This window comes from Arvicanthis niloticus, chromosome 21, assembly GCF_011762505.2.
Source record: "Arvicanthis niloticus isolate mArvNil1 chromosome 21, mArvNil1.pat.X, whole genome shotgun sequence".
Classification (NCBI taxonomy): domain Eukaryota; kingdom Metazoa; phylum Chordata; class Mammalia; order Rodentia; family Muridae; genus Arvicanthis; species Arvicanthis niloticus.
In genome coordinates, this window is record NC_047678.1 from 30,528,258 (window position 1) to 30,552,958 (window position 24,701).

The following is a 24,701-nucleotide window of genomic DNA, read 5'->3' on the forward strand; positions in this document are numbered from 1 at the left end:
TTGAGTCTTCTCTTAAAGAGAGAAGTAATGAGAGCCTGTCACTTGTAACTTCAAGCTATACCTGTACAGACAAGTCATACTTCTTACCCTTTTCTCTTGAGACACCCTGGATTCCTGGAACAGCAGAACATCACAGGACAGACCACTACACACAAATACCAAGAAGAAGGCAGTTATCCATGAGGGTTGGGCTGCCCTGAAGCAGAAGTTCCAGATTGGACCCTGAGAGATGCCAGTGATGGCAGATGAGCAGTTAGGATGCCTGACAGTGATGGGTAAGACTGTATCTTGGTCAGGATGGCTTAATCAGGCAATCTTGCCCTCTATTAAAACCTAATTCCCATGTCTGTACCCTAAAACAAACTTGAGGTCAGTGGACTCCTTTATATTTCTTCTTCCCAACTTGGCCATACTGACTAACTCTCTGCATTTTATACGTCTCTCTAGTTGGCTCATTGAGACACTGGAGGCAAAGAGTGGCTAAAGGCTCTGCCCTAAAAACTCTATTTGCATTTTTTTTTATGGACACAAGGTGTCAACGTTACTCAAGTTGATCTTAGATTTGAGATTCCCTTGCCTGAATTTCCCAAAGGCTGGAATTATAGGCATGCATCTGGTAAAATTTATTTTATTTTAGATTTATTTATGTGTATGAAGGTTTTGCTTACATGTATATAATATGTGGGCATGTCTGTTGCTCACAGAAGTCAGAATAGGGTCTGATCTCCAGGAACTGGAAGCAGAGGCGGTGTGGGTGCAAGGAACCAAGTGCTCTTAATCTCTTAATCTCTGAATCATCTCTCTAGACTCTTATTTTATTTTTTGAAACAAGTCTCATTGTATCCACAGCTAGTTTTGAATTTTACTATGTGGCTTAAACTTCTGATCCTTCTGCCTAGACCTCACAAGTCCTGGGATGACTTATAACCAGGGCTGGTTTCCTGTGCGGCTGAGAACTGAAACATGGCACCTCTCTGCCAGCTGAGCTTTTCTTAAGCCTATTGGTAAAATTTTTTGTTTGTTTTGAGACAGGGTCTCACTATCTTGGCTGGCCTGGAATTTACTATGTAGACCAAACTGGCCTCAAACTCATAGAAATTTACCTCCCTCTGCTTCCAGAGTGCTGGGATTAAATTAAAGGCCTGTTTTGATAACTATTATTTTCTGTATCTTCAGTCATTTCAAATCACACAGGAGCTTGTAATTTTCACCTCTCTTCTCCCTCCTTCCTTCCCTCCTTTTCTCTCTCTCTTTCTTTCTTTTATTTATTATTATTTTTTAAGACAGGTCTCACTGTGTAACCTTGACTGCCCTGGAACTCACTATGTAGACCAGGCTGCCCTTGAACTCACAGAGATCCACCTGCCTGTGCTTCCCAAGTGCTGGGATTAAAGATGTGCGCTACCATGCTCATTTGTTTTCTGAGACAGGGTCTCAGGTAGCTCAGCCTGGCTTAGAATTCAAAGTGTAGCTTACCAAGGCCAGACAAGCTCCTGCTTGTGACTACAAGAGGCTTTGAATGCTTTAGCAATAGGTGGTAGGTAGATCTACAGTCTGGGAGGGGTCAGTGCTAGGGGGTTCACCAGAACCCAGCCCTGAAGAGGAGCAGAGGGAAGTGCTGCTTCTTGCCTTGTGCTCCAGGAGGGGCAGGAAGTTTAGAAAGAGTATTTCCATTTAAGGAAAGATGAGTTGTAGGTGCCAGTGCATTATTCCAGAGCAAGAGTCCTGTTGGAAAGGGGAATGTAAGAGTTCTCTGAGAAGTACCAGGAACAGTACAGGGGAAACCTATGAAAGAACGAAAGAACATGGAGCCTGTGCTGGAGAACGTTGGCATTCCAGAGCAGGCACTGAACAATGAGGATGTGAATTAGCTTCCAGGAGAAGGCCACACCCTCGTAAAACAGTCCAAAAGGCTGATGACTGATTAAACTTCAGATCCAGAATGTGGCAAGTCTGGAGCCACGTTATCTTGGGCTATCTTTAACCCTCTAACTAACTATTTATTGCCTCTCTCTGTATTTTACCTAACATCAGTATGACTTGCAGGTGAAACTCATTTTGGAATGTGCCCACAGACTCCTTGCTTCCATCAGTCCAAAGGCACAGACTGTAGCTGGAGATAGGCTGTCAGTGGTTAAGATGGCACTGGGATCCTATACAGAGACCATCTGCTTTGCTGTGTCCAACAATGTTTTATTTTAAGACGGGAGTCTCACTGTGAAGCCTGGAGATTCATTGTGTAGATCAGGCTGGTCTAGAACCCACAGAGATCTGCCTCCCTTTGTTGGGACTAAGATGTGTATCACCAAACTGAACCCACCAATGTATTTTCATTTCTATTTATTTCAATTGTTTGTTTTTAAGACAAAGTCTATGTCTATAGTCCTGAGTGTCCTAGAACTCACTGTGTAGACCAGACTGACCTCCTCCTGTTTTCTGAGTTCTGATTTTAGAGGATTGTACCACCACCAGGCCCAACCACTGATGTATTTTTAAAGTACCTTGATTATAATTTTCTTTGTGCTATTAATGAAAGTATTGGGTATTTGGGGTAACCAGAATCTTCGTTCCTGAGCCATGGTCACTCATCTCTGGCTCCAGAATGAACTCCTATTCCCTTTGAAGTAGGAGCCATATTTTTGTGTCTACAGCATTGATAGCCTGTTCTCCAAATACCATCTACAAAACTTATTACTCATAACAACCACTACAACTACAATTTAATTAATATAATTAAGTCCTGGGGCCTCACTGGGCATGGTGATTCATGTTTGTAACCCAAGAATTTGAGAGTTAGAGGCAGGAGAATGTTGCAAATTTGAGGCCAGCCCAGGCTATGTAGCAAGTTCCAGAGTAGGTAGTAGATCAGAATGTCTAAGGAGAGAACAGAGGCTTTTTTTTTTTTCTTTCCTTCTAAGGCCTGAGGGGTGAAGGGCATGTACTATTTCTACAGAGGACCTAAGTTCAGTTGCTAGCACCAATATCAGGCAGCTGTGAACTACCTATAACTGGAGCTCTGAGGGATGTGACATACATCTGGCTTTATCAGACACTCAGGTACTTACACATACACAGACACACATGTACATACACAAATAATAATAAAAATACTTAAAAATAAACTCATCCTCAGTATCACCAACAAACAACAAATATGAAGAACATTAAAATAGCAGCTATTACTCAGGACCAGAACCTCTGTGGCCTTGAGTTAGCATGCCTCTCATCCCTATATCAAGACAATCTATCATACAAGATCCCTTGCAACTTCATTTGAAAGAGAAAATTCTTTAAGAGAAATAAGCAAGTCAACTCACATAATTCTACTTAAATTTTGTTTGATCTTTACACATTGATAGGGCAGGGATGGCACACACTTTTAATCCCAGGACTCAGGAGTCAAAGGCAGGTGGATTGCTGAGTTGAAGGCCAGCCTGGTCTACAGAGAGAGAGTTCCAGGACAGCCAGGGCTACACAGAGAAACCCTGCCTCAAAAAATAAAAATTTAAACATTGATGCAAATTACATCATTTTTTTAACTTACTACATTTACTTACACATACTCATATGTGGAGGTCAAGGGACAACTCTGAAGGAGTGGTTTTTCTTCTTCCACCATGTGGGACCAGAGATTAAACTCAGGCCATCAGGCCTGGCTTACAGGCATCTTCACCTGTTAAGATATCTTATCAGCCCCAAGACTTTGAAAAAAAAAAGAATGTTGCTGTTGTTGGTTCTTTTGAGTAGCCCCACCTGGCCTAGCACTCCCTATGTAGCTGGGGATGACCTTAAATTACATCCTTTGAGCATTGTAGCTGAGGAAGCTCAGTGGGGGTGGGAGTGGGGGTAGGGGTGGGATCTGGCTTACTTAGAAGTGTTTACCTAACAAGCAGAAAACTAAGTTCAGTAGTGAACTGGAAGATCAAATTCAAGGCCATCCTTGACTATAGAGAGTTCAAAGCCAGCCTGGCTGCATGAGACCCTGTCTCAAAAGAAAAATATACAGAATCACAATATGGCCATAGTAGAGATACTTAAGAAGCCCATAACCATATCCTGTGAGTGTATAATGGTTATTCATCTAAATAATAAATTAACTACCTTTCCTTCACTCTGGTGCCTCCTGGAATTATTTTTGTGATGTAAGACTTACAAAGATTAAGTAAACTAATACAATTAATCATACTTGAAACACTGTCATGTACAGAAACACTACATGTTACCTAGTACTTTTATGGTGATTTGAGTGAGAATGGCTCCCATAGGTTCATATGATTGAATGCTTGATCCCCAACTGATAGAACTGTTTGGGAGGGATTTTAGAGTAGGTGTGGCCTTGTTGGAACAGGTATGTCGATGGGAGTGGGTTTTGAGTTCTTAAAAACCCACACCAGACCCAGCCCCTCATCTCTTTTTCTGTCTCTCTCTGTCTCTGTCTCTCTCTGTCTGTCACTCTCTTTCTTTCTCTTCTCTCTGTTTGCTATCTGTGGATCATGATGTAAAGCTCTTAACTACTACTCCTGTTTCAGCCTGGGCTATAGAAGAAATCCCTATTTCAAAAATTAATTTAATCAAAGCCTGGAGCAGGAATAGTGGCATATGCCTTTAATTTTAGCACTTGAGAGGCAGAGGCAGATGGATCTGAGTTCAAGGCCAGACTGGTCTAGAGAGTGAGTTTCAGGATAGCTAGGGCTACATAGAGAAACCTGTCTCAAAAAAGAAACAGGGGGAGAGGGAGAGAGAAAGAGAGAGAGAGAGAGAGAGAGAGAGAGAGAGAGAGAGAGAGAGAGAGAGAATATGAAGGCCTGTGAAGGAAAAAAAGGAACCATGGTACTGTTACTATACAGAGGAAGAGCCAAAGCCAGTTCCAGATCGTCTTCCCTAGTCCCTATGTCTCCTAAAACTGCACAACACTAGGCTCAGTAGTTCAGACTGGGTGTGTGACCGGCCTAGCACGCGCTGTGGGAACTACACTACCCAGCATGCAACTGAAAAAGAACGGGGCCTTTCGGTCGGGACTAGCGCCCTCACAGAGCGTTTCATTGACTTCTTTCTCATTTCTGCCACCTCCCAAGTCTCCAGGCCTCGCCCCCATCGGGAGAGGGAGTGACCTCGAGGAGGCCCGCGACATGCTTCCTCCTTTCCTTCTCATTGGTCCAGCTCAGCTGTCATTCGGGAGCGAGGAGAAGTTTGCTTCCTGATTGGTGAATTCCGTTTGGCGCCAACTAGGAAAGGGGCGGGGTGGCAGCTAGCCTGTGTGTGCAGCAATTAACGCTAAGGCCACTTTGGTGGTGAGGGAAGTGAAGGTTCCTTCTTTGCGAGCCGGGTACCGAGCAAGGAGGGAGGAAAAAAAGTGAGGAGAGTTAATCGGGTCGGTGGCCTCAAGACTCTCGCTCCGCGGAGTTTGTTTGGATTTAATCTTGAGGTTGCAGGCGCCCGCCCGCCTGTGGGCCTCGCGGGACGGAGAGGGAAGCACCGGTGCTTGTGCCTGGCGCCTGCCGAGTCCCCTACGCTCGCCCGTCCGCGCCGCTGCCCGTGGCGGCCGCGTCTCTGAACCGCGGGGTCGTGTTTGTGTTTGACCCGCGGGCGCTAGCGGCGTGGCACGCGGCCGAAGCCGGTGCCAGCGGGGCGGGGCCCGGCGCAGCGGAGGCGGAGGAAGACGGAGCGGGAGTCCGGGCAGGCCCGGCGGCGCCATGGAACTGGGCCCGGAGCCCCCCCACCGCCGCCGCCTGCTCTTCGCTTGCAGCCCCACTCCTGCGCCGCAGCCCACGGGGAAGGTGCTGTTTGGCGCGTCAGCTGCTGGCGGACTGTCCCCTGTCACCAACCTGACGGTCACCATGGACCAGCTGGAAGGGCTGGGCAGGTGAGAGACCAGCGAGAGATGCCCCAGGCCGCTGGCCTCTGGTCGGCCCTCGGGATGATCTAGCAGGAAGCAGAGTCTGTCCAGCTGGTTCTGATGCTCCGACCCGGGATGGCCTGGCCAGGGCCCGCCATGTGCACCCTCCCCCCCGGGCGGAATGTTGGGCGGGAGAGGCCGTTCGGATAGTCCAGGGCTATCCTCAGCCCGAGCCAGACCGGAGATCAGAGAAGCCTGCTGGGCATCTTGTTCACCCCTTTCAGATTTCTCTCTACTCTGTCTATTTCAGAAAAGTCTTTGGAATCTACCCTTATGGGGGGGCCAAACTGGGGCCTCCTCGGCCTACCACTCTTTGCTGAACCACCCGCGCCGGATCTTAGTTTCCTGTAAGCTTTGTTCCTTCTCAACAAAGGGACATGGCATTTTCTTTTCTTGCATTTGTGCAAAATCTATGCAACCACTTGGCCAGCCACATTTCTTTTATATCTACCCATCTACCTTTTTACAGCAACCACTTTTTACATAACTTTTCGATATTGGAAATCTTCGTGGACTTAGTAACCCTACACCACTACCACTAACAAAAACGCTTTCCACTGTTTTTAGTGAAGTTGCTTTTTCCTTCAGTGTTGGGCATGTCGTCTCCTAAACTTGTCTTGCGACTTTTCCAAACACTGAAATGCTGGGATTCCTGGCCTAGTCACCTTTGCCCTCACTCCTAGCACAGTACCTCAGACTGAGGCTTACATTTAAGGAAACAACCCAGTCTTTGCCACAGGCATGTCTTACAATGTGGCCTAAGGCCAGAGCCAGTCACTCCTTTGTTTAAATGCCAACTAGGGTATTCTGGGTGGCCAAGTGTGAGTGTGGGGTGTCCTTGGCTTGGTTTCTCAAAAGATGGTTTGTGGCAGCCTGGCTACTTAATGGCCCATCTCCTGTATGTGACCTTTTAATCATGTGCTAGAAGTTGCTCATGTGGAGGTCTTTCTTTTAGTTTCGGTGACTATGAGAAACCAATGGAGGTGAGAAATAACAGCAGTCTACAGAGAATGGGCTCCTCAGAATCGACTGATTCAGGTATTGTCATTACTCTTTATGGTTATATATGTGCTCATGTGTGTAGGTGTGTGTTTAGATCAGAAGGCATCAGAGCCCCTGTTACAGGCCATAGTGAGCTACCTGATAGGGTGCTGGGAACTGAGTTTGTCCCCTCTACAGGAGCACCAAGTACTATTAATCACTGAGCCCCTTATTTTAAAAAATTTAATTAAATCTGTTTATTTTGAGACAGGGTCTCACCATGTAGATCACATTGGCCTCTTGCCTCTTGAGTGCTGTGGTTAAAGGCGTGGGCCACCAATTCAGGTTCAGCCTTCCCATGCATCTGGAGTCAGCCATTCGGGAAGCATCTTGCCTAGGAATTTAATAGAAGCTGTGGTGTGGAGGGACAAAAACACCCTTCAATACAGTACAGAGGGGGCTCCTGAGACAGTTTATGAAGAGTCTTTATTCCATTTCTTTTTTTAAATGTGTGCTTTTATATGTGTGGATGTTGGTTTGCATGCCTCTCGTGTGTGCACATGGTGCGTACTTTCCTTGAAGGCCAAGAGAGGGTGTCAGATCCTCTGGAACTAAGTTACAGGCAGTAGCATGTGGTTGCTGGGAACTGAACTCAGGTTGTGTTCTTTTGAACCATGTCTCCAACACTATTTTAAAGACACAATTTCACTGTATACATCAGATTGGCCTCTTAGAACTGAACTTAGCTGGTTGTGGTTTTTTGTTTTTTTTTCATATCCCTAAATGAGGTGTATTTTAAAACATAAAATAACACCACAAAAAGTTATGAGGGTTGGTACTTTCTGAAAAGTCAATTGATCTTGATATTAGTTGGCCTCTTCAATCTTGTTTCTCTTGATGGTATTTGCAAATAGAAGAGGATTCATGGGTATACTTAGAAAATGTTGCTTAATGCTAGAGTCTGTATCATTTCCTAAGAATTTTGTTTCTATTTCTCAAAGGTTTCTGTCTAGATTCTCCTGGGCCCTTGGACAGTAAAGAAAAGTATGTATTCATTACTTTAAAATTTTTCTACTTAGAAGGAAAGTTTTCCTTAAGTAAGCCTAGTAGCACAGGCCTGCAGACGCAGCTACTCAGAAAGTTAAGGCAAAAGGATCAAAAACTCAAGGCCTGTCTAGGCAATTTAGTAAAACCCTGTCTCAAAATAAAAAATTGCAAACTCGGTGATAGAGTGCTCATGTGGTATGTGAGGCCCTAAACAGGGTGAATCCCTAGAAACCCCCCAAAAGAAGAAACTTATCTATCGGATAGTTTTTGATACGGAATCTCATTATGAAGCCCTGGCTTGCCTGGAAGTAGAGACCTGCCTGCCTGCCTGCCTGCCTCCTGAGTGCTGGGTTAAAGGTATGCACTATCAGTCCTGGTCAAAACTTACTGTTTTAATAAAGGTCTTCATACAGTGGACTGGAGCTCTGCAGTTAGCTGTTCCTGGTTAATTGCTTGGATGCTGGAAACACTGCTGGGGATGAATGTTGCTTACTGTTAGCAGCTTGCAGGGCTTCCTCCTTTAGTATAGCTGTAATTTCCCTGCTCTACTTTTTGACGTTAAAGCCTTAAATGAACAGATGTATGTATTTTAGAAGACATCTCTGGGCTTTTTTGTTTTGTTTTCAATCTGGGGCGCTCCTGAGACCAGGGGACACTGTTCTTACATATCCTACAATGAGAACCTGACATGCCTGTCTCCCCCCCCCCCCCCCACTACAGGTTGAACAATACGAATCTGCTCAAATAAATATCTCTTTATTCTTATATTTACCTTTTGATCTCATTACAGCCTTGAAATTTCCCTGAGGAGAATAAATTCCCTACCTGTAAGTTCCGTTGTTGTTTTGAGCTAATACCTGTAAATTGCTCCATCAAACACCGGCTTCCCTACATTTAGGAAGTGGACATTGCTTTTCTACATTCCTGTAAGCACACAAGCAGTAAGGCATTAATTACCTAGAGGAACTTCAACTGTGGCTGCCTCTTGTGGACTTTGTACTCAATCTCGGTTTTATCAAACCAGGAAATGTTCTTTTTATGCAAAGGTTACTAGGGGTTTGGTGTGGCACTATACTATACCCAAGATTAAGTGTAAGGCCATTCTGAGTTAGAGCAGGTTGGCGCCTTGGGCACATTTACTGGTTACCTGCTGCAGTATGTGGTGATGAGCTAGTTTCCAAACCCCACTTCATGTCTTTAAGAATTAAGCTTTTGGCTGGGTATAATAGGTCAAACCTGTAGTCTTAGCAATTGGGAAACTGAGGCAAGAAGGTCTTCTCAAGTTCAAAGCCAGCCTGGGCTTCAAATTTAAAAAAAAAAAAAAAAAAAAAAAGGAAAGCTGGGTTTCCCAGTTGTGCTTTCCTTTGTGAACTCAGTTTCCTTTTTTTACTTGTAGCAGAAGCTCTTGGGATGTAGCCCAGCACTGAAGAGGAGCCACTCTGATTCTCTAGACCATGACATCTTTCAGCTCATCGACCAGGATGAAAATAAAGAAAATGTAAGCATAGCATCGACATGGCAACCCAGGCTGGAAGTGAAACCTAAATGTCAGCAGCTTACCAGTGACATGGCTGAGCTACCATCTCAGTGACTAAGTCATGGAAAGACCACATCTGGCCTCACAGTAGAGAAATCTGAATTTGAATCTTGTTTCTACCTAGCTTTGTGATACTGGAGTTTTGTTAGGCTCCTTTGTGGGTTTCTTGTTTTAGTGGTTGGAGGTTTTTGTTTTGTTTTGTTTTGTTTTTAAATTATTATTATTTTTGTAAGGTAGCAATATCTATTATGGCTATTTTAGAAATTAAATAAGATTATATATGTAGAGAATTTAGGACAGTACCTGACAGGTAAATGTTGCTGGATTTTACTAAGTAGCTTTCTGAGGAGTAATTACAACCAGAAGTTGTTTTATCTAGAAGATCTATTGACTTTCCTTTTTTGCTCCAACCTTAGGGTAACTGTAAGCTCATGAAAATCTTAATAGTTGTGTTTGGAAGCTGTGTGCCATTTGGCCCCCCAGCAGCAGCTTTTTCTTGTACCTTAGTTCACGTGATGAATATCTGCCACATTTATAAACACTGGAGTGATAAGCTAAAATCCAAAGCCATGAAAGTTCTGTGGAGATATCTGAAATGGTTGTTTTGAGGATGGTTCATCCAGAAGTCCATGTGTCCCCTGCTTGGTTTTCTCTCTTAAATCGTACAGGGTGTCTTCTCTAGAATAGTTGAACAGATTGATTGGCTTGCCCTTGTTCACTCTATTTCCATGTATTTGTTGTTCCCCATTTCCTGCTAAAATACCAGTTGATAATCCTTACAACACCTACATCCTATATGAAAACAGATTTTGTTTGGCAGCTTTGGGAGACGTCATGAGGTGTTCTATGTGAATGGATTCCCTCCTTGTGTGCTTGGGGCAGTTTGTCAGCCTCTCCAGTAAGACTGGACCAAAAGTATATATGTGGCTCTTACTCAAACTTGACTTCCTCCCAAGGTTGCCTTCCTGGAAGCTGTGCTCTAAAGAAATAATAGCATAAATTAAATAACTTTGTGGAGTCCTATCTTCAGCTCACCATTTAACCTGTAGATACAGTTTTCTTGTAAAATAGGAAGAGTCAGGTTGTATTTGATGACTAGATAAGCTTATGTTCAGAGAGTACTTAGTAATAAAAACTGATATTACCAGTTACTGTTTTTAGTACTTAATAACAAGTGTGCTTATATAACCTTTAAAGATAGGCATGCATTTTTCTGTATATGGGTGTTTTGCTTTGGTGTATGTCTGTGTACCATGTATGTGCCTGGTGCCTGCAAAGGCCTGAAGAGGGTGTCAGATCCCCTGAAACAAATTACTGATGGTTGTAAGCCAACCTGTGGGTACTAGGAATCAAACCTGGGTCTTTTAGAAATAATGTGCTTTCAGGTGATAGTGGCACACACCTCTAATCCCAGCACTGGGTAGACAGGGATAGCATGGTGTACAGACTGAGGTCATGGCTATGGGGAGAAACCCTGTCTCAGAATACAAAATGAATGAATTAAAAGGAACTCTGCTTTTACTGCTAAGCCATCTCTCTAGTCTCAACAAGTTTTGAAAGAGAAAGCCTGCGGGTGGGAGCACGCCACAGCACACATATGGAGGACAGGTCAACTTTCAGCAGTATGTTCTCTTTCCGCTGTGTGGGGCTTGGAGATGCAATTCCGATCCTCATGCCTCTCAGCAAGTGTCTTTACCTGCCAAGCCATCCCACCAGTCCTAGAGCTCATTTTATGGACAATAGAAAATATTTCAAATATATTATTTTGCAGGAAGCATTTGAATTTAAAAAGCCAGTCAGACCTGCATCTCGTGGCTGCCTGAGTGCTCATGCCCATGAGGAAAGTAAAGACACTACCTTCACCCACAGGCAAAGTTCAGCTCCAGCTCGGATGGTACGTGGTTTGGCTTTAGTACTGGGAGTTGAGCATGGGTAGAGAGTTTATAACATGGCCTGTGTATGTATTGTATCAGCGTGAAACTTACTCATGCTGAGCCTATGGCATACGCCTAAAACCCAAGTGTTTTGGAGGGAGGAGGACCAGGAGTTCAAAGTTATGCTCAGCTCTGCCATGATTTAAGGCCAGCCTGGGCTACATGAAATCCTGTTTCAAAAACAAGTTTACTGTTATCGTTTAGTGGGTCATGTCTGTAAAGTGTTTAGAAGGCTGAGGCCTATGAATTGGCTAGAGTTACCTCATTTGGCAGAAAGGACATGAGGAAGCAGACTAGAATTTAACTATAGATTCCTCGGTACATGACAACGGTTTGAAAATACATATCTGAAACTGAATCTTTTTGTTAGATACTTGGGAATCAGAATGCTAAGATTTTCTGTAATTGCTTGATCATTAAAAGCACCTATAATTATAGCTGTTGAGAATGCAGACTTTAAAAAAGCCTGTGCTCATCTTACTGGTTTGGCTTTTGTTTGGATTGGAGGTTTTGTTGTTATTCACTTTTTTGAGACAGGATCTCTTAAATCCATAGGCTAGCCTCAAATTTGCTATGTAGTCAAAGCTAGTCTTGAATTCCTAATGCCTCTAGGATTACAGGTGTCTGCCACCACACCAAATTGGTTTCCAAGGTAGAGTGATGAGTAGATGAGGTGCATGAACTTGGTACCTCTTAAGCATCAGTTTCCTTTTAAGAAAGGAAACAAATAGCAAAGGATTGTTTGGCTGTATTGACACGTGTAGTTCTAGCTACCCCTGGGGCTGAGACAGGATGAACACTAGCAGCAGGTATTCTCAAGGAAGAAGAAAGGGACTGACTCTCAGAAGTGTGTGGTGTGGCTTAAATGGGATTATAGTTGTAAAGATTTTGTTGCTGTCTAGGACATCATAATCCCTTATTTTAAAACTGGGCAGCTATCATTTTAGTTTAAATCACTTATTTTTAATTTTGTGGAGTGGGTGGTATGTGTGCACATGCATACAGCTGCTGGAGGAGGCCAGAGGGTTAGGATCATGTGAAGCTGGAACTACAGGCAGCTGTGAGCTGTCTGAGGCAGATACTGGAAATTAAACTCAAAGCTTCCGCAAGCGCAGTGCTTGCTCTTACCCACGGAGCCATCTCTCCAACCCCAGCTTTCATTTCAATCCTAATAAAGAGCTGGGTTAGAGCCCACGCTTGGCAGTGTGCACCTGTGAGTGACCTCAGCACTTGGGAAGTGGAAGAAAGAGGTTCACTTTTAGCTCATCCTTGACTGTCCCATCTCCTGAAATGATGAAGGAGTAGGGTGGAGTTCCTTGTTTCCATTTGTCTGGAGTTACATAGGCATTCTCTATGGTCACAGCCTTCACATGGTACAGCACATAGCCTTAGTTCACACTACAAGTAGAGCTCAGGAGCCAGGGAGTCCAGTGCTCTCTTCTGACCTAAGGATGCCAGGTTCACACATGGTGCACACGCACACTATCTCCTTGCTTAAAGTCTGCCTAAGCAAAGTGGTCTAGAGTTCTTGCTAATTTTGTCTTTCAGCTGTCTTCAAATGAAAATGACATTAATGAATCAGGACATTTCAGTCCTCTTTTTACACCCCAGTCACCTGTGAAAGCCACTTTGTCTGATGAGGATGATGGCTTCATAGACCTTCTGGATGGAGAGAATCTGAAGGTACCATCTGTGGGTGGGTGTGCCTATTCATTCTAACTACCCTGCAGAAGCCTCCTAAATAAACAGTTCCTTGGGTTTTCAGCTGACTGAATGACGTTCATTTTATGAGAGTTTGTTAACTCTTCTGTCTGCTTGACTAAATCCAGCCGGGTGGGAGGTCAGATAATACTGGTAAGATCTTTCCTCTTACCCTGAGGGACAACACTAACCTTAGGAATAGGGAAGGAGAAATGTATTGAGATACTTCTGGAGCTAAGATAGAGCATGTGTTGGGTGAGGGGCATAAGGCCTTAGGCTTAATCAATCCCTTGTACCAAAGGATACTAGCCTGCCCTTGTCTTACATGCCAGTAATTTCAACATTCAGGATGTTCAACAGAAGGATTGCCATAAGCTTAAAGTTCAAGGCCAGCCCCTGCTATACAATAAGACTGTCTCCAAAATAAAATACAAAACTTCTTATCTAGACTTATCTGGCATTTCTTAAGGGAGTTACCTGCAAAGCATTTAGTTGCTGGGTCTTTTTCTTCTTCCTAGCCCCTGTGCTGGATCTATTTAAAAGCAGTTTTCTCTTTCTCTAGAATGATGAGGAGACCCCATCATGCATGGCAAGCCTCTGGACAGCTCCTCTTGTCATGAGAAGACCTACAAACCTTGTAAGTTACTCGGTATGTGGAGTTCTGAGGAGCTGAGCCACTAAACAAAAGTAGTCCTTAACTATGTCGACTAAAACAACATAGGGCTTAGGGCCTGGGTTTTAGACTAACTGCCATTCAAGTGGTTAGATTTTAATCCAAGGTTGAATCTGTCTCTTTCACCTTAAGGCCGATCGGTGCGGACTGTTTGACTCCCCTTCCCCGTGCAGCTCCACCAGCAGCTCCAGCACTCGGGCAGTGTTGAAGAGAACAGACCGATCTCATGAGGAGTCTCCTCAAGGTACAAAGCGGAGGAAGAGTGTGCCCAGTCCTGTGAAAGCAGATGTTCTGGAGCCAACCCAGGTTAGTTAAGTTCTCCCTTGATCTAGAGTCATAACAGTCTTTTGGCTCTAAACATTTCAACTTGTTTGTCCTGTCCTTACCAAGCCTTACTACTCATATTTTTTTTTTTTTTCTGAACAGGGTTTCTCTGTATAACTCTGGCTGCCCTGGCACTCACTCTGTAGACCAGGCTGGCCTTGAACTCTGCCTCTGCTTCCCAAATGCTGGGATTAAAGGAGTGCACCACCTCTGCCCAGGAAGCCTTGCTACTTTTATTTGCTTCTGTTTGTTTTTTTACTTCGGAGATTGTGTCATTTGTTACTAGGTTTTTATTTTGCTTTGGCTTTTGAGGCAGCATCTGTTTTCAGGTTGGCCTGGAACTTGTGATCCTCCTGTTTTTGCCCTGGTGCTTGGATTACAGGTGGGCATCACCATCCTGCATTCTTTTAATATCTATCTTTTTATCTGTCTTGTTAAAGAACTTGAGTCAGTTGTCATATCTAGAAGGTTCCACTGGTCTATAGAGTCCAGTACTGCTTTTTTGTCCCCTAGGTAATTTCATAGGGGTAGAATTGCTGTGTCATTGACCATATGTATAGTTCAGTCTTGCAGATAATGTCCTGTTCATTTTAGGTGTTAGTATTAGTTTCTTTTTGGTTGCTGTGATAACACACCATAACTAATGCAAGTTACAGAAAGGGATTTGTTTGGGCTTAAGATTATTACCTTCACTGAGGAGAAGCATGGCAGCAAGGCATAGGAGCAGAAAAAAACAGTGAACTGGGCATGGCATTAATGTTGTCCCCAAGGCTGGCATGGTGGAGCAGAGGAAAATAGATCTCTGAGTTCGAGACCAGCCTGGTTTACAGCAAGAGTTACAGGGCAGCCAGAGCTACACAGTGAAACTCTGTCTCAAAACACAAAAGGGGGAAAAGAAAAGAAACCCAATGGCAACTTCCTCTAGCCACACCACTTCTAAGTCCCCCAAGCAGTACCATCAATTGGGACCACATATTAATGCTCCAACTATGGGTATGTTCATTTAAATTACCATAGTATTCTAGCGATCATATGGTATCTGGAATCGGGGAGTTCGTTCTTCTGTTGCTGTGAGTATGATTGTTTTGTCTGTATGTCTCTGTACACCATGCATGCCTGTGCCCACAGAGGTCAGAAGCATTGGATTCTCTAGAACTGCAACTAATAGTGTAATGTACCCTGTGGCTCTAGAAACAACAAAGTGTTCTTAGCTGTTGAACTATCTCTCCAGCCCCCATTATGCAGGGCTTTATTTGTTTTTTAGGGTGTTGGGTTTGTGTTGTTGTGGGGGACAAGTTTGCTTGGTGCTGAGGATTGAACCCATGGCATTGTGCTTGTCACTCAAGTGCTTGGTTGCCAAGCTCCATCTCTATTCTCTCTTACTTTTCTATGCCATTTATTTATTCAGAGGTAGGGGTGTGAACACCACAGTGCACATATGGAGGTCAGGAGGTCATAGTACAATTTGGAGATAGTTCTCTTTGCAGCATGTTGACATGTTCTTGCTTGGCTTGAAATTGTGTGTGTGTGTGTGTGTGTGTGTGTGTGTGTGTGTGTGTGTGTACATGTCTGTGCCATGGTGCACAAGAACCTGTATATAAAAAATAGGATGGCTCCAGCTTCTTGATATTGCTAAACAAAGGACAGATCTGTCTGCCTCAGTAGTGCTGGGATTTAAAGGTGTGCACCACCACCACTTGGCACTTATTTTTAATTTCCTATTTAATTTTTAATTTCCTATTTAATGAAGAAAAGGGGGGACCATCAAAGAGTGCTCTTTGGGTCTCTCTCTAACCTAACAGGTTGGAGTTGGGAAAGAATCTTAGTGTGCCCGCCCACCTCCACACTCCTCCTTTTAAATACTATTGTGGTGTAAGTCCTATGTGTGCGCTATGGCATGTGCGGAGGTCAGAGGATGACATTCCAGCCTTGGTTCTCTGTCCACTGTGGGATTCCAGGATTGCTGTCAGGCACATACAAGTACTTTTACCCTCTCAGCCACCTCACTGGCCTCATCGTAGCTTTGAAAGGTTTACTGCTGTCCTTGGAAGAAAAAAAGAAATAGTTCAAAGTTCTAACCTTACTCCTGTGGCCTCTAGATTACAGTTCTCAGGCATACTTACACAGTGGTTCCTTGTGTAGGTGTCAAGCAGAATCACAGAAGGCTATTTAGTTAGAAGAAACCCAAATGATCTTTACAACTTGAATTTTGTTTTCTTACAAAAAACTTCCTTATCAGAAGTTCAGGAGCTCTACTGAGATAAAGTAATTATGTGTTACTTTGTGAGCCATGTAACAATGGTCTTCTGTTATAGTGACAGCTTCAGGTTCTGGTTTGGGGTTTTTTGGTTTTGTTTTGTTTTTTAATTTTTATTTTTTAAGGCAGATTCTTGCCATGTAGCCCTGGCTAGGCTCAACATTGTGACAGTCCTTTTGCCTCTGGGATTATCAGCTCAACAGTTTTTGTTGTGAACAATAGAAAGGAAAGGTGCTGCTGTGTTGGCATGCTGGTAATCCCTGTGGATTCTAAGTTAGAGTCAAGCCTGGTATACATTAGCAAGTTCCAGGCCAGCCAGAGATAAATGGTGAAACCCTGTCTCCAGAAAGAGATATTGGGGGGGGGGGGGGGGTTCAGAGAAATTTAACTAGTTAATAAATAATATAGAGCTATCTTTTCCTTCTGATTTAGTCACAGTACAGAATCTTTTACTTACTATAGGCATTCATATTTCAGTTTTTTTCTTCTTGGCATGGTAAAGGTAAATGGTTTTAGGGGTTTTAGTCAAAACTCTGGTCTCATTTTCTACCTTGGATTTCTTACAGCTTCTACACCAGTCTCTATCCCTGACATCTTCCCTCAAAGGAACCATTGAGAACATTTTGGACAGTGACCCAAGAGACCTTATAGGGGATTTCTCCAAGGTAACTGCAAACAGAGTTACTCTAGTTGGATGGTGCTGGCAAGGGGTGCTAGAACCCCACTTAGCCTTTCTCCTTCCTCAAGGCAGCCCCTAGGGTGCCTCCAAGCTAACAGGTTTTTTGTTTTTTTGTTTTGTTTTTTTTTTAATTTATTTTTTATTGGATATTTTATTTACATTTCAGATGCCATCCCATTTCCCCTCCCTAGAAAACCCCTAACCCATGCCCCCTTCTCCTTTTTGCTTTTATACAGTTTTTTTTTTTTAATGTTAACCAAGGGCTTTATAAGTTTGGTAATGCTCAATATCAATCAGAAGTGTAACCCAATACCCAACCTAGATATATCGACTATCTTTGACTGACGGAGACATGTGAACATCTGCCTCCATGAAGGTAACAGTTTTTAAGTAAAAGATAAGGAACAAGCTGAACTTCTGGGATGAGGTACATGTTGGTCATGAGACTGTTCCTGGCTCAGTTTTCTGTATGGTTACCCACCTTCACGCTGACTCGTAGTGCAGGCTTTCTGGGCACTGGGCTTCCGACTATCAATGTAATATGCATTTGCAGCACTCTGAGGACTTGTGAGGAAACAATGTCTTAGAAGGTCTACATTTGACCCTAAGTTGTTGCAGATGTTCAGCGGCATGGCCAGGGAGGGCTTATTCTGTAAGGGAAGTCACTGTGTTTCATGGAGTGAGAGCTGCAGGCCATAAGAAGTAGTAGGATCTGGGTCTTTGAGACTGTTGTTGGCTCAGTGGTTTCCTGTACGGCTACCCACCTTCACTCTGAGCCATGTGCCAGTTTGTCTGGGAAAGTCGGAGCCTGAGCTGTGGGTACATCAGTCAGGTGGGTTTTGAAAGAACCAGGCAGCTGGGCATGGTGGCACACACGTTTAATCTTAGCACTTGTAAGGCAGAGACAGACAGGTCGAAGCCAGCCTGGTCTATATAGTAACTTCAAGGACAGTGAAGCTATATAGAGAGACCTTGTCTTAAAAGAAAAAACAAAAACAAACAAAAGGAGAAAGAATGGAGTTTGAAGGAAGAAACAAAGCTGTTGGTTTGTCTCATGGTCAGTGGTTAGCTCTTAATTCATCCAGATAGTTTTTCCATTCTCACTACCTACACCATACTGGGCAACCAGGTACAGATCACATGAGCAAGTTGTCTCACTTTCCGAGGCATGGTCTCATTGTTCTACCCAAACTGGCGCAGTTCTCCTGCCGCAGTACCATGCCTGTTCTCTTTGTGTTTTTATTTGTTATAGAGCCTCATATTCTAAGTTGGCCCCAAACACATACTCAGGCTGGGGTTGATCTTGAACTTGTGTCTTCCTCCCGAAGGCTGTTATTACAGACCTGAGTCACACTGCATGTGTGTTTGTTGTTCGAGACATGGTTCTTCTGCCTCTTCCCAACCCCTAGTGCTGGGACTAAACTTGTGTGCATTTAAGTGATTTCTCATACTAAGATGAGAGTTCCTGATTAAAAACAAGAGAAAGAATGCTGGGTGGTTGTGGTGCTGCTGTACACCTTTAATCTCAGCATTCCAAAGGCAGGCGGGTCTCTCGTCTGAGGACAGCCTGGTCTACAGAGTGAGTTCTAGGACAGCCAGGGCTACATAGAGAAACCGTGTCTTGAAAAACAAAGCAGGGGCTAGTGAAATTGCTCAGTGGTTAAGAGCACTTCCACTGTTCTGGAAGAGCACTTTGATTTCTGGGGGTCTTGAGTTCAAATCCCAGCAACCACATGGTGGCTCATAACCATCTGTAATAAGATCTGATGCCCTCTTAGTGGGGTGTTTGAACAGCTACAGTATACTTACATATAATAAATAAATAAACCTTTGGGCCGTAGCAAGCGGGAAAAGGGAAGCAGGGGAAACCAAAGCAAAACAATATTAACAAAAAAGCCAGGGGAAGAAGGAAATCACCTGTAATTTCTGTGTTCAAATCTAGATTTAGGATTACTAATTCCAGCCAGCCTGGAATAATGATTGACTTCTTTAATCCCAGAAGCAGACACATCTAGTTTGGAGCTAAACTGGTCTGCATAATAAAAACATGTCTCCTTAATAATTTAAATACCTAGATGTTAAGTGCATAGAAAGGTAACTAGCATATACTATTCTCTCATGTTTGTTTCTGAGTTTGTTGAGCTGCTTTCTACCAGCCAGGCAGTAGGATAAACTTAAATATTTACAAGCTTTGACATCCCTAAATATCTTCTGTTTCCTTTTTTTTTTCTTTTCTAAAGGGTTATCTCTTTCATACAGTCTCTGGGAAGCATCAGGATTTGAAATATATTTCTCCAGAAATTGTAAGTCGGGCTTGTGGAACCTGTTGCACTTGGGGAGTTGCAGTCTTGTCTGACAGCCAAAAATGACACCCTCCTCCCTTTCTCTTCATAGATGGCATCTGTTTTGAATGGCAAGTTTGCCAATCTCATTAAAGAGTTTGTTATTATTGACTGCCGATACCCATATGAATATGAAGGTGGCCACATCAAGGTTTGGATTCTTGAGATTTATTATCTTGGGACTCTTAGAAGGTGGGATAGTGACAACTCTTGGCTGACGGTGAGAATTTAAAACAAGCCAATATACATGAACTGAATGAACATTCCCACCAGTTCCACTTCACTGCCTCACACTGTCCTGTTTCAGGGCACTTCTAGGTGGCATCTCTGATGTCTAAGCTACTCAGTGGGGCCACAAAGAATTCCGCAACATTTGAAATACTTAAATACGAAGCTTTGAGCACCCTAGAGCTCCTGACTAAAACAAGCCAGTTTGACAACATGCCTGATATCTGTACCATGGCTCTGCTGTTGAGTCAAACTGCCTACTTTGTGAAGGGACATGTTGGAGCACAGGTTTCTAGAAGGACGGAGCTGCTCACATCACTTCAGTATTATCATATAAAACAGTATTTGAATGTGATCTTCTGACTTTATCCAGTGACATTTCCAGTTCTCATGTGTGTTACTGAATGGTCAGAGTATATAGACCTGCAGAGAAAGGCTCATTGAGATACCAGAGGCAGGGTGGTCTACTGCACTGATGTGCCATGCGACCTACAGAATCATGGGTGTGCTTCAGCAGGTGCTCAGTATCTGCTGTCTTCACAGGGTGCTGTGAACTTGCACATGGAAGAAGAGGTTGAGGACTTCTTACTCAAGAAACCTATTGTGCCTACTGATGGCAAGCGTGTCATTGTCGTATTCCACTGTGAGTTTTCCTCTGAAAGAGGCCCTCGAATGTGAGTACTACAAAGAATAAGGCTTTGGGGTAGAGGCATCACAACAGTGGAAGGCAGTAGTGTATGCTTTCTTTACTGGGGGCATATGTCATCATCCTAGCATACCAGGCATCCTGTTGTACACATCACAAGTCACTCCAGTGCCCCAGTCTGTACATTATGTGTACACGTGGCTTTTGTGGAAACTCTAATTCCCTTTATAACATAGTTTGCCTTAGTTGTACTTCCTATCCACTGATTTGTCTTTCTTTTTTTTTAAGATTTGTTTATTTTATGTGTATGAGTACACTATCACTGTCTTCAGACACACCAGAAGAGAGCATCAGATCCCATTACAGATGGTTGTAAGCCACCATGTGGTTGCTGGGACTTGAACTCAGGACCTCTGGAAGAGCAGTCATTGCTCTTAACTGCTGAGCCATCTCTCCAGCCCCCCTGATTTGTCTTTCAAACAGCCTTTTTTTCCTTCCTTCAAAAAGGGGTTTTACTGTGTAACCCTGGCTATCCTGGAACTCACTCTGTAGAACAGGCTGGCTTCAAACTCACGGAGATCCACCTGCCTCTGCCTCCTGAGTGCTGGGATTTAGGCACCTGGCCAAATAGACTTTCTTATCACTACTATTTTATTTTATACTTTATGTGCATGCCACACCACAGTGTGTATGTAGAGTTCAGAAGACAGCTTGTGGGAGTGTGTTCTGCCGTGTGGATTTCTTAGGTCAAACTCAAATCATGAAGCAACTTTCACCCATCTTGCTATCCCAAACATTTGTCCCCCTTTTTTGGTGGGGAGGGGTTCAAGGTGGGGTTTCTCTGTTGAGCCCTGAATGTCCTGGAACTCAGGACACGTAGACTATGTTAGCTCCCAACTCAGAGATCCACCTTTCTTTCCCTCCGAAGTGCTGGGAATAAAGGCCTGTGACAGCACTGCCCAGCCCAGTGTGTGTGTAGTACATACTTGAATGTTGTTTATGGACTCAACCTTCACATCTCCATTGCAAATGATTTCCAGGGTTCTCCAGTTGAGTCTTGTAGTGACACTCTTTCCAGATGGCTCACTATTGGTCCTTTATATAGTGATACTCCCAGTGTCCCCTACTGTATTGATTTCCACTTACTAACTAGTCTCATAATATCCTTTAAATACCAAGTAGTTGTTCTTTAAGCAAAAGACAGAAAAGTCTGCAGATCTTACTCTGCAAATGTTGATATGGCGGTGATGCTCTAAAACAGCACCTGGCGTGGTGGTGCAGGGCTTATTCCAGTCTGGGGAAGCTAAGGCAAGGAGATCAGGAGGATAAGGCCAACCTGAGCTGCATGAGACCCTGTAACAAAAAAGCAAACTTACTGTCAGGCTAGGAGTGTGGCTCAGGTCAGTATTTGTGAGGTTCTGGGTTCAAGGGCAGGTATGATAGTACATGCCTTTAATTCCAGCAGTCAGACAGAATCATGGTCCGTTTGAACTACACAGTGGCATAGTGAGAACCTGTCACACAAAAAAAAAATCACACGTTTAACACATGGTAACATTTGAGCAGTACCTGAATATTCACACATAAATGGAGATAGTGGGGACCTGCATCCACTCTCAGATTCTTATTGTTATTTTAGCAATAACATAGCAAACCAAAGTTCTACCTTTGTGGAGGTCGCATTGCAGAGTAGATAGGAGGCAGACAAGTTTTTTTTGTTGTTGTTTTTTTTTTTTTTTTTAAAAAAAAAAAACCTTCACTTGGGAGGCAGAGGCAGGCGGATATCTGAGTTCGAGGCCAGCCTGGTCTACAGAGTGAGTTCCAGGACAGCCAGGGCTACACAGAGAAACCCTGTCTCAAAAAAAGCAAAACAACAACAACAAAAAAAAAAAACCTTAGAATTATGCACAAAATTTTCAGAAGTCCTTCAAAATTAGGTCAAAGGTGGAAGCTCAGGGGCAGAGGACAAGGAGACTAAAGTGGGCTGAATGAGATGTGGGGCATCATGCAGTAGGATACCAAAAAGTACAGCTTGCACATTGCTTGGGCAGAGTGCAAAGAGACAGAACAACACAAGGTTTTAGTAGCTACTGGGGACATAGAAGACCTAGTCTATTTAATGGCACAAGAAGAAAGAATTCTACTTAGGTGAAAGGAGCTGAATGGGGGGACCGTAGGACAGAATGGAGCGCAAGTTGGCTCAAAGCTATTGCTGCAGATGGTGTCAGGGGGAGGCAGGTGGAGGGAGTACCTGGACACTATCTGTTGTCTCCTGTTGCCTAGACTGAAGGAGGTGACCTGACTGTGTCCTTCCTTCGTTCCTCTTCACTAGGTGCCGATATGTGAGAGAAAGAGATAGGCTTGGCAATGAGTACCCCAAACTCCACTACCCTGAACTGTATGTCCTGAAGGGGGGATACAAGGAGTTCTTTTTGAAATGCCAGGTGAGATGGCTATGGGCATGTCTCCACATCCCCATGCTGGACCAAAGGGTCGGTTGTGGCTGCTGCTTGCCGGGGTCTGGGGACACGCTATGCATCTGCTAAGCACCAAGCTCCTGTGGAACTCACTGGCATTTGCTTGTTGCCTTCCCATCCTTGCAGCTCTAGGCAGAGGGTAGCAGATGATGTGAGGCAGGCAAATCTTGACCGTGTCCTCTCATATTCCTTTAGTCTCACTGTGAGCCACCCAGCTACCGACCAATGCACCACGAAGACTTTAAAGAAGACCTAAAGAAGTTTCGCACCAAGAGCCGGACCTGGGCAGGGGAGAAGAGCAAAAGAGAGATGTACAGTCGCCTAAAGAAGCTCTAAGCCAAATGGCAGCAGCCCAAGCTTCCCTCTGCCCTGTCCCTTTTCCCTTTGCTGCAGAGCAGTAAGCAAAGGGGCCAGCATACGGTACCTGGAGAAAGACCTGGGCCTTCCACTCCTTGAGCCTGTCTCCTACAGTCCCAGGCTGGAGCCCAGGGCATCCTGCCGTTACACTCTTCTGTTCTATAAGAGTCCTTCCCTGTTAGGACTCTCTGCCAAAGCTGGATAAGCACAGCACAGCCTGGAGTGTATAGTCTGACTGAGCATCCCATGAAGAAGTACCCGGGCCTTATTGGGCAGACGCTGGCCTGTCGTGAGGGAAGAGAAGCCACCGAAGTGCTGCTGGCCAAATACCAAAGATAGGCTGGAAGGGAGAGGTCCTCACGGATGACTCTTGACTTAATTTATTCAGCTTCATCAATTATTTTATTATTGTTTTAATTCCGCAAGACTTTTACTTTACTGCTTCATTAAGTCAAAATACTGCCATTCTAGGTAGAGTTTTATCATCCTAGGAACTACCTCTACTTTTAATTAAAAAAAAAAATGGGGCAGGGATAAGAAAAAAGGCAAACCTGTTGTGGACAGTGCAAGGAGCTCAGTCACCCCTAGGAGGCGCTGTAGACTGGTATTGCTGCTACTCAAAAGTCAAGGACTGAGATGCTGGTAAGAGCCTGCACCAGATCCAGGCTTGGCTATAGGACATAAGCTAACCTTTCCAGACCTACTTTGCCCTTTGTGATGTCCTTCGAGGACTGTCTTGTCTGCACCCCTCCTCACCCCAGGTCCCCATGACAGTGGCTGGTGTAGGAGTCACGGGAAGGCACTTCAGGCAGCTTCCATCAGGCCACTCCCAGGCCAGTACTGGAATGCTGTAGTGTACCCCAAGGTGGGAGTCGGGAGGCATGGAAGAGTGGAGCCCACAGTGTGAGGAGTGAGGGAGGAGCATGCCCACTGAATGTCCTTTTAAAGAAAAAAAAAAGTCATGAGTCAGAGTATCCAATCAGTGTTGGGTGGGCACCCAAGGGTGAGTAGGGGGTGGGAAGCCCAGGCTGTTAGGTGAGAGGAGTGGATCCTGGCCTACAGACATTAGAATTTCTCAGGTGGGCATAGAAAATTTTGAAGTCAAATGTTCTGGGTTTATCATGTTTTAATTTGAGGGACAGAGAGTGGTGAATCACATCAGTTACCCCCTAATCTGACCCCGTGGAAGCGAGGCTCTCAGGAACGTCTCCCGTCTGAGGGACTGGGCTGCTTTGATTCTGTTTGGGGTCTGCCTCCCTGCCGTCTTTGCTCCACTGGGGTCTAGCCAGGTTTTTCTTAGGAAGAGTCTCCCCTCTTACCTCTGCTTTCTATTCTGGGGGTGGGGAGGGAATCAGTGACATTGAAGATGGCTAGTTGCTTTGTTACGGGTTTGAGTTGCATTTGGCTATAAAACAAATCTTGTTTTGAAAATATGTGGAGAGCAAGGGAATGAGCAGCCTCTTCCCCGTGTGTTGAAGTCTGTCCTGGTTGGTCCTGGTCTGGTTTGTAGAGCTTCTGTTAGCTGAATGCCTTTGAGGAGAACGGCTCTCAGATTTCACCAGCTCAGCTAGCGTTGTTAACAACTGTTGCAGGCTCTGCAAATAAAAGTCATCTTGAACCCA

General features: G+C 44.3%; 1 protein-coding gene across 8 annotated transcripts; it reads left to right on the top strand.

Annotated features, from left to right (window-relative positions):
* Positions 1 to 5,253: 5,253 nt before the first annotated feature.
* Cdc25a (cell division cycle 25A) lies at positions 5,254 to 24,701 on the top strand. 8 transcript variants are annotated; one of them, XM_034484568.2, is made up of 15 exons: positions 5,256 to 5,863; positions 6,852 to 6,934; positions 7,879 to 7,921; positions 8,715 to 8,751; positions 9,324 to 9,422; positions 11,233 to 11,355; positions 12,944 to 13,078; positions 13,659 to 13,745; positions 13,902 to 14,075; positions 16,917 to 17,015; positions 19,270 to 19,332; positions 19,424 to 19,522; positions 20,143 to 20,273; positions 22,578 to 22,689; positions 22,918 to 24,701. In XM_034484568.2, the coding sequence occupies exons 1-15, from the start codon at positions 5,694 to 5,696 to the stop codon at positions 23,056 to 23,058; spliced, it is 1,596 nt and encodes a 531-aa protein (XP_034340459.1). In that variant the 5' UTR covers positions 5,256 to 5,693; the 3' UTR covers positions 23,059 to 24,701. The 8 variants fall into 8 exon arrangements, with proteins under 8 accessions (XP_076774061.1, XP_076774060.1, XP_034340459.1 ...); XM_034484572.2 differs by having other exon boundaries at positions 5,257 to 5,863; positions 9,321 to 9,422; XM_076917944.1 differs by having other exon boundaries at positions 5,257 to 5,863; positions 13,659 to 13,733.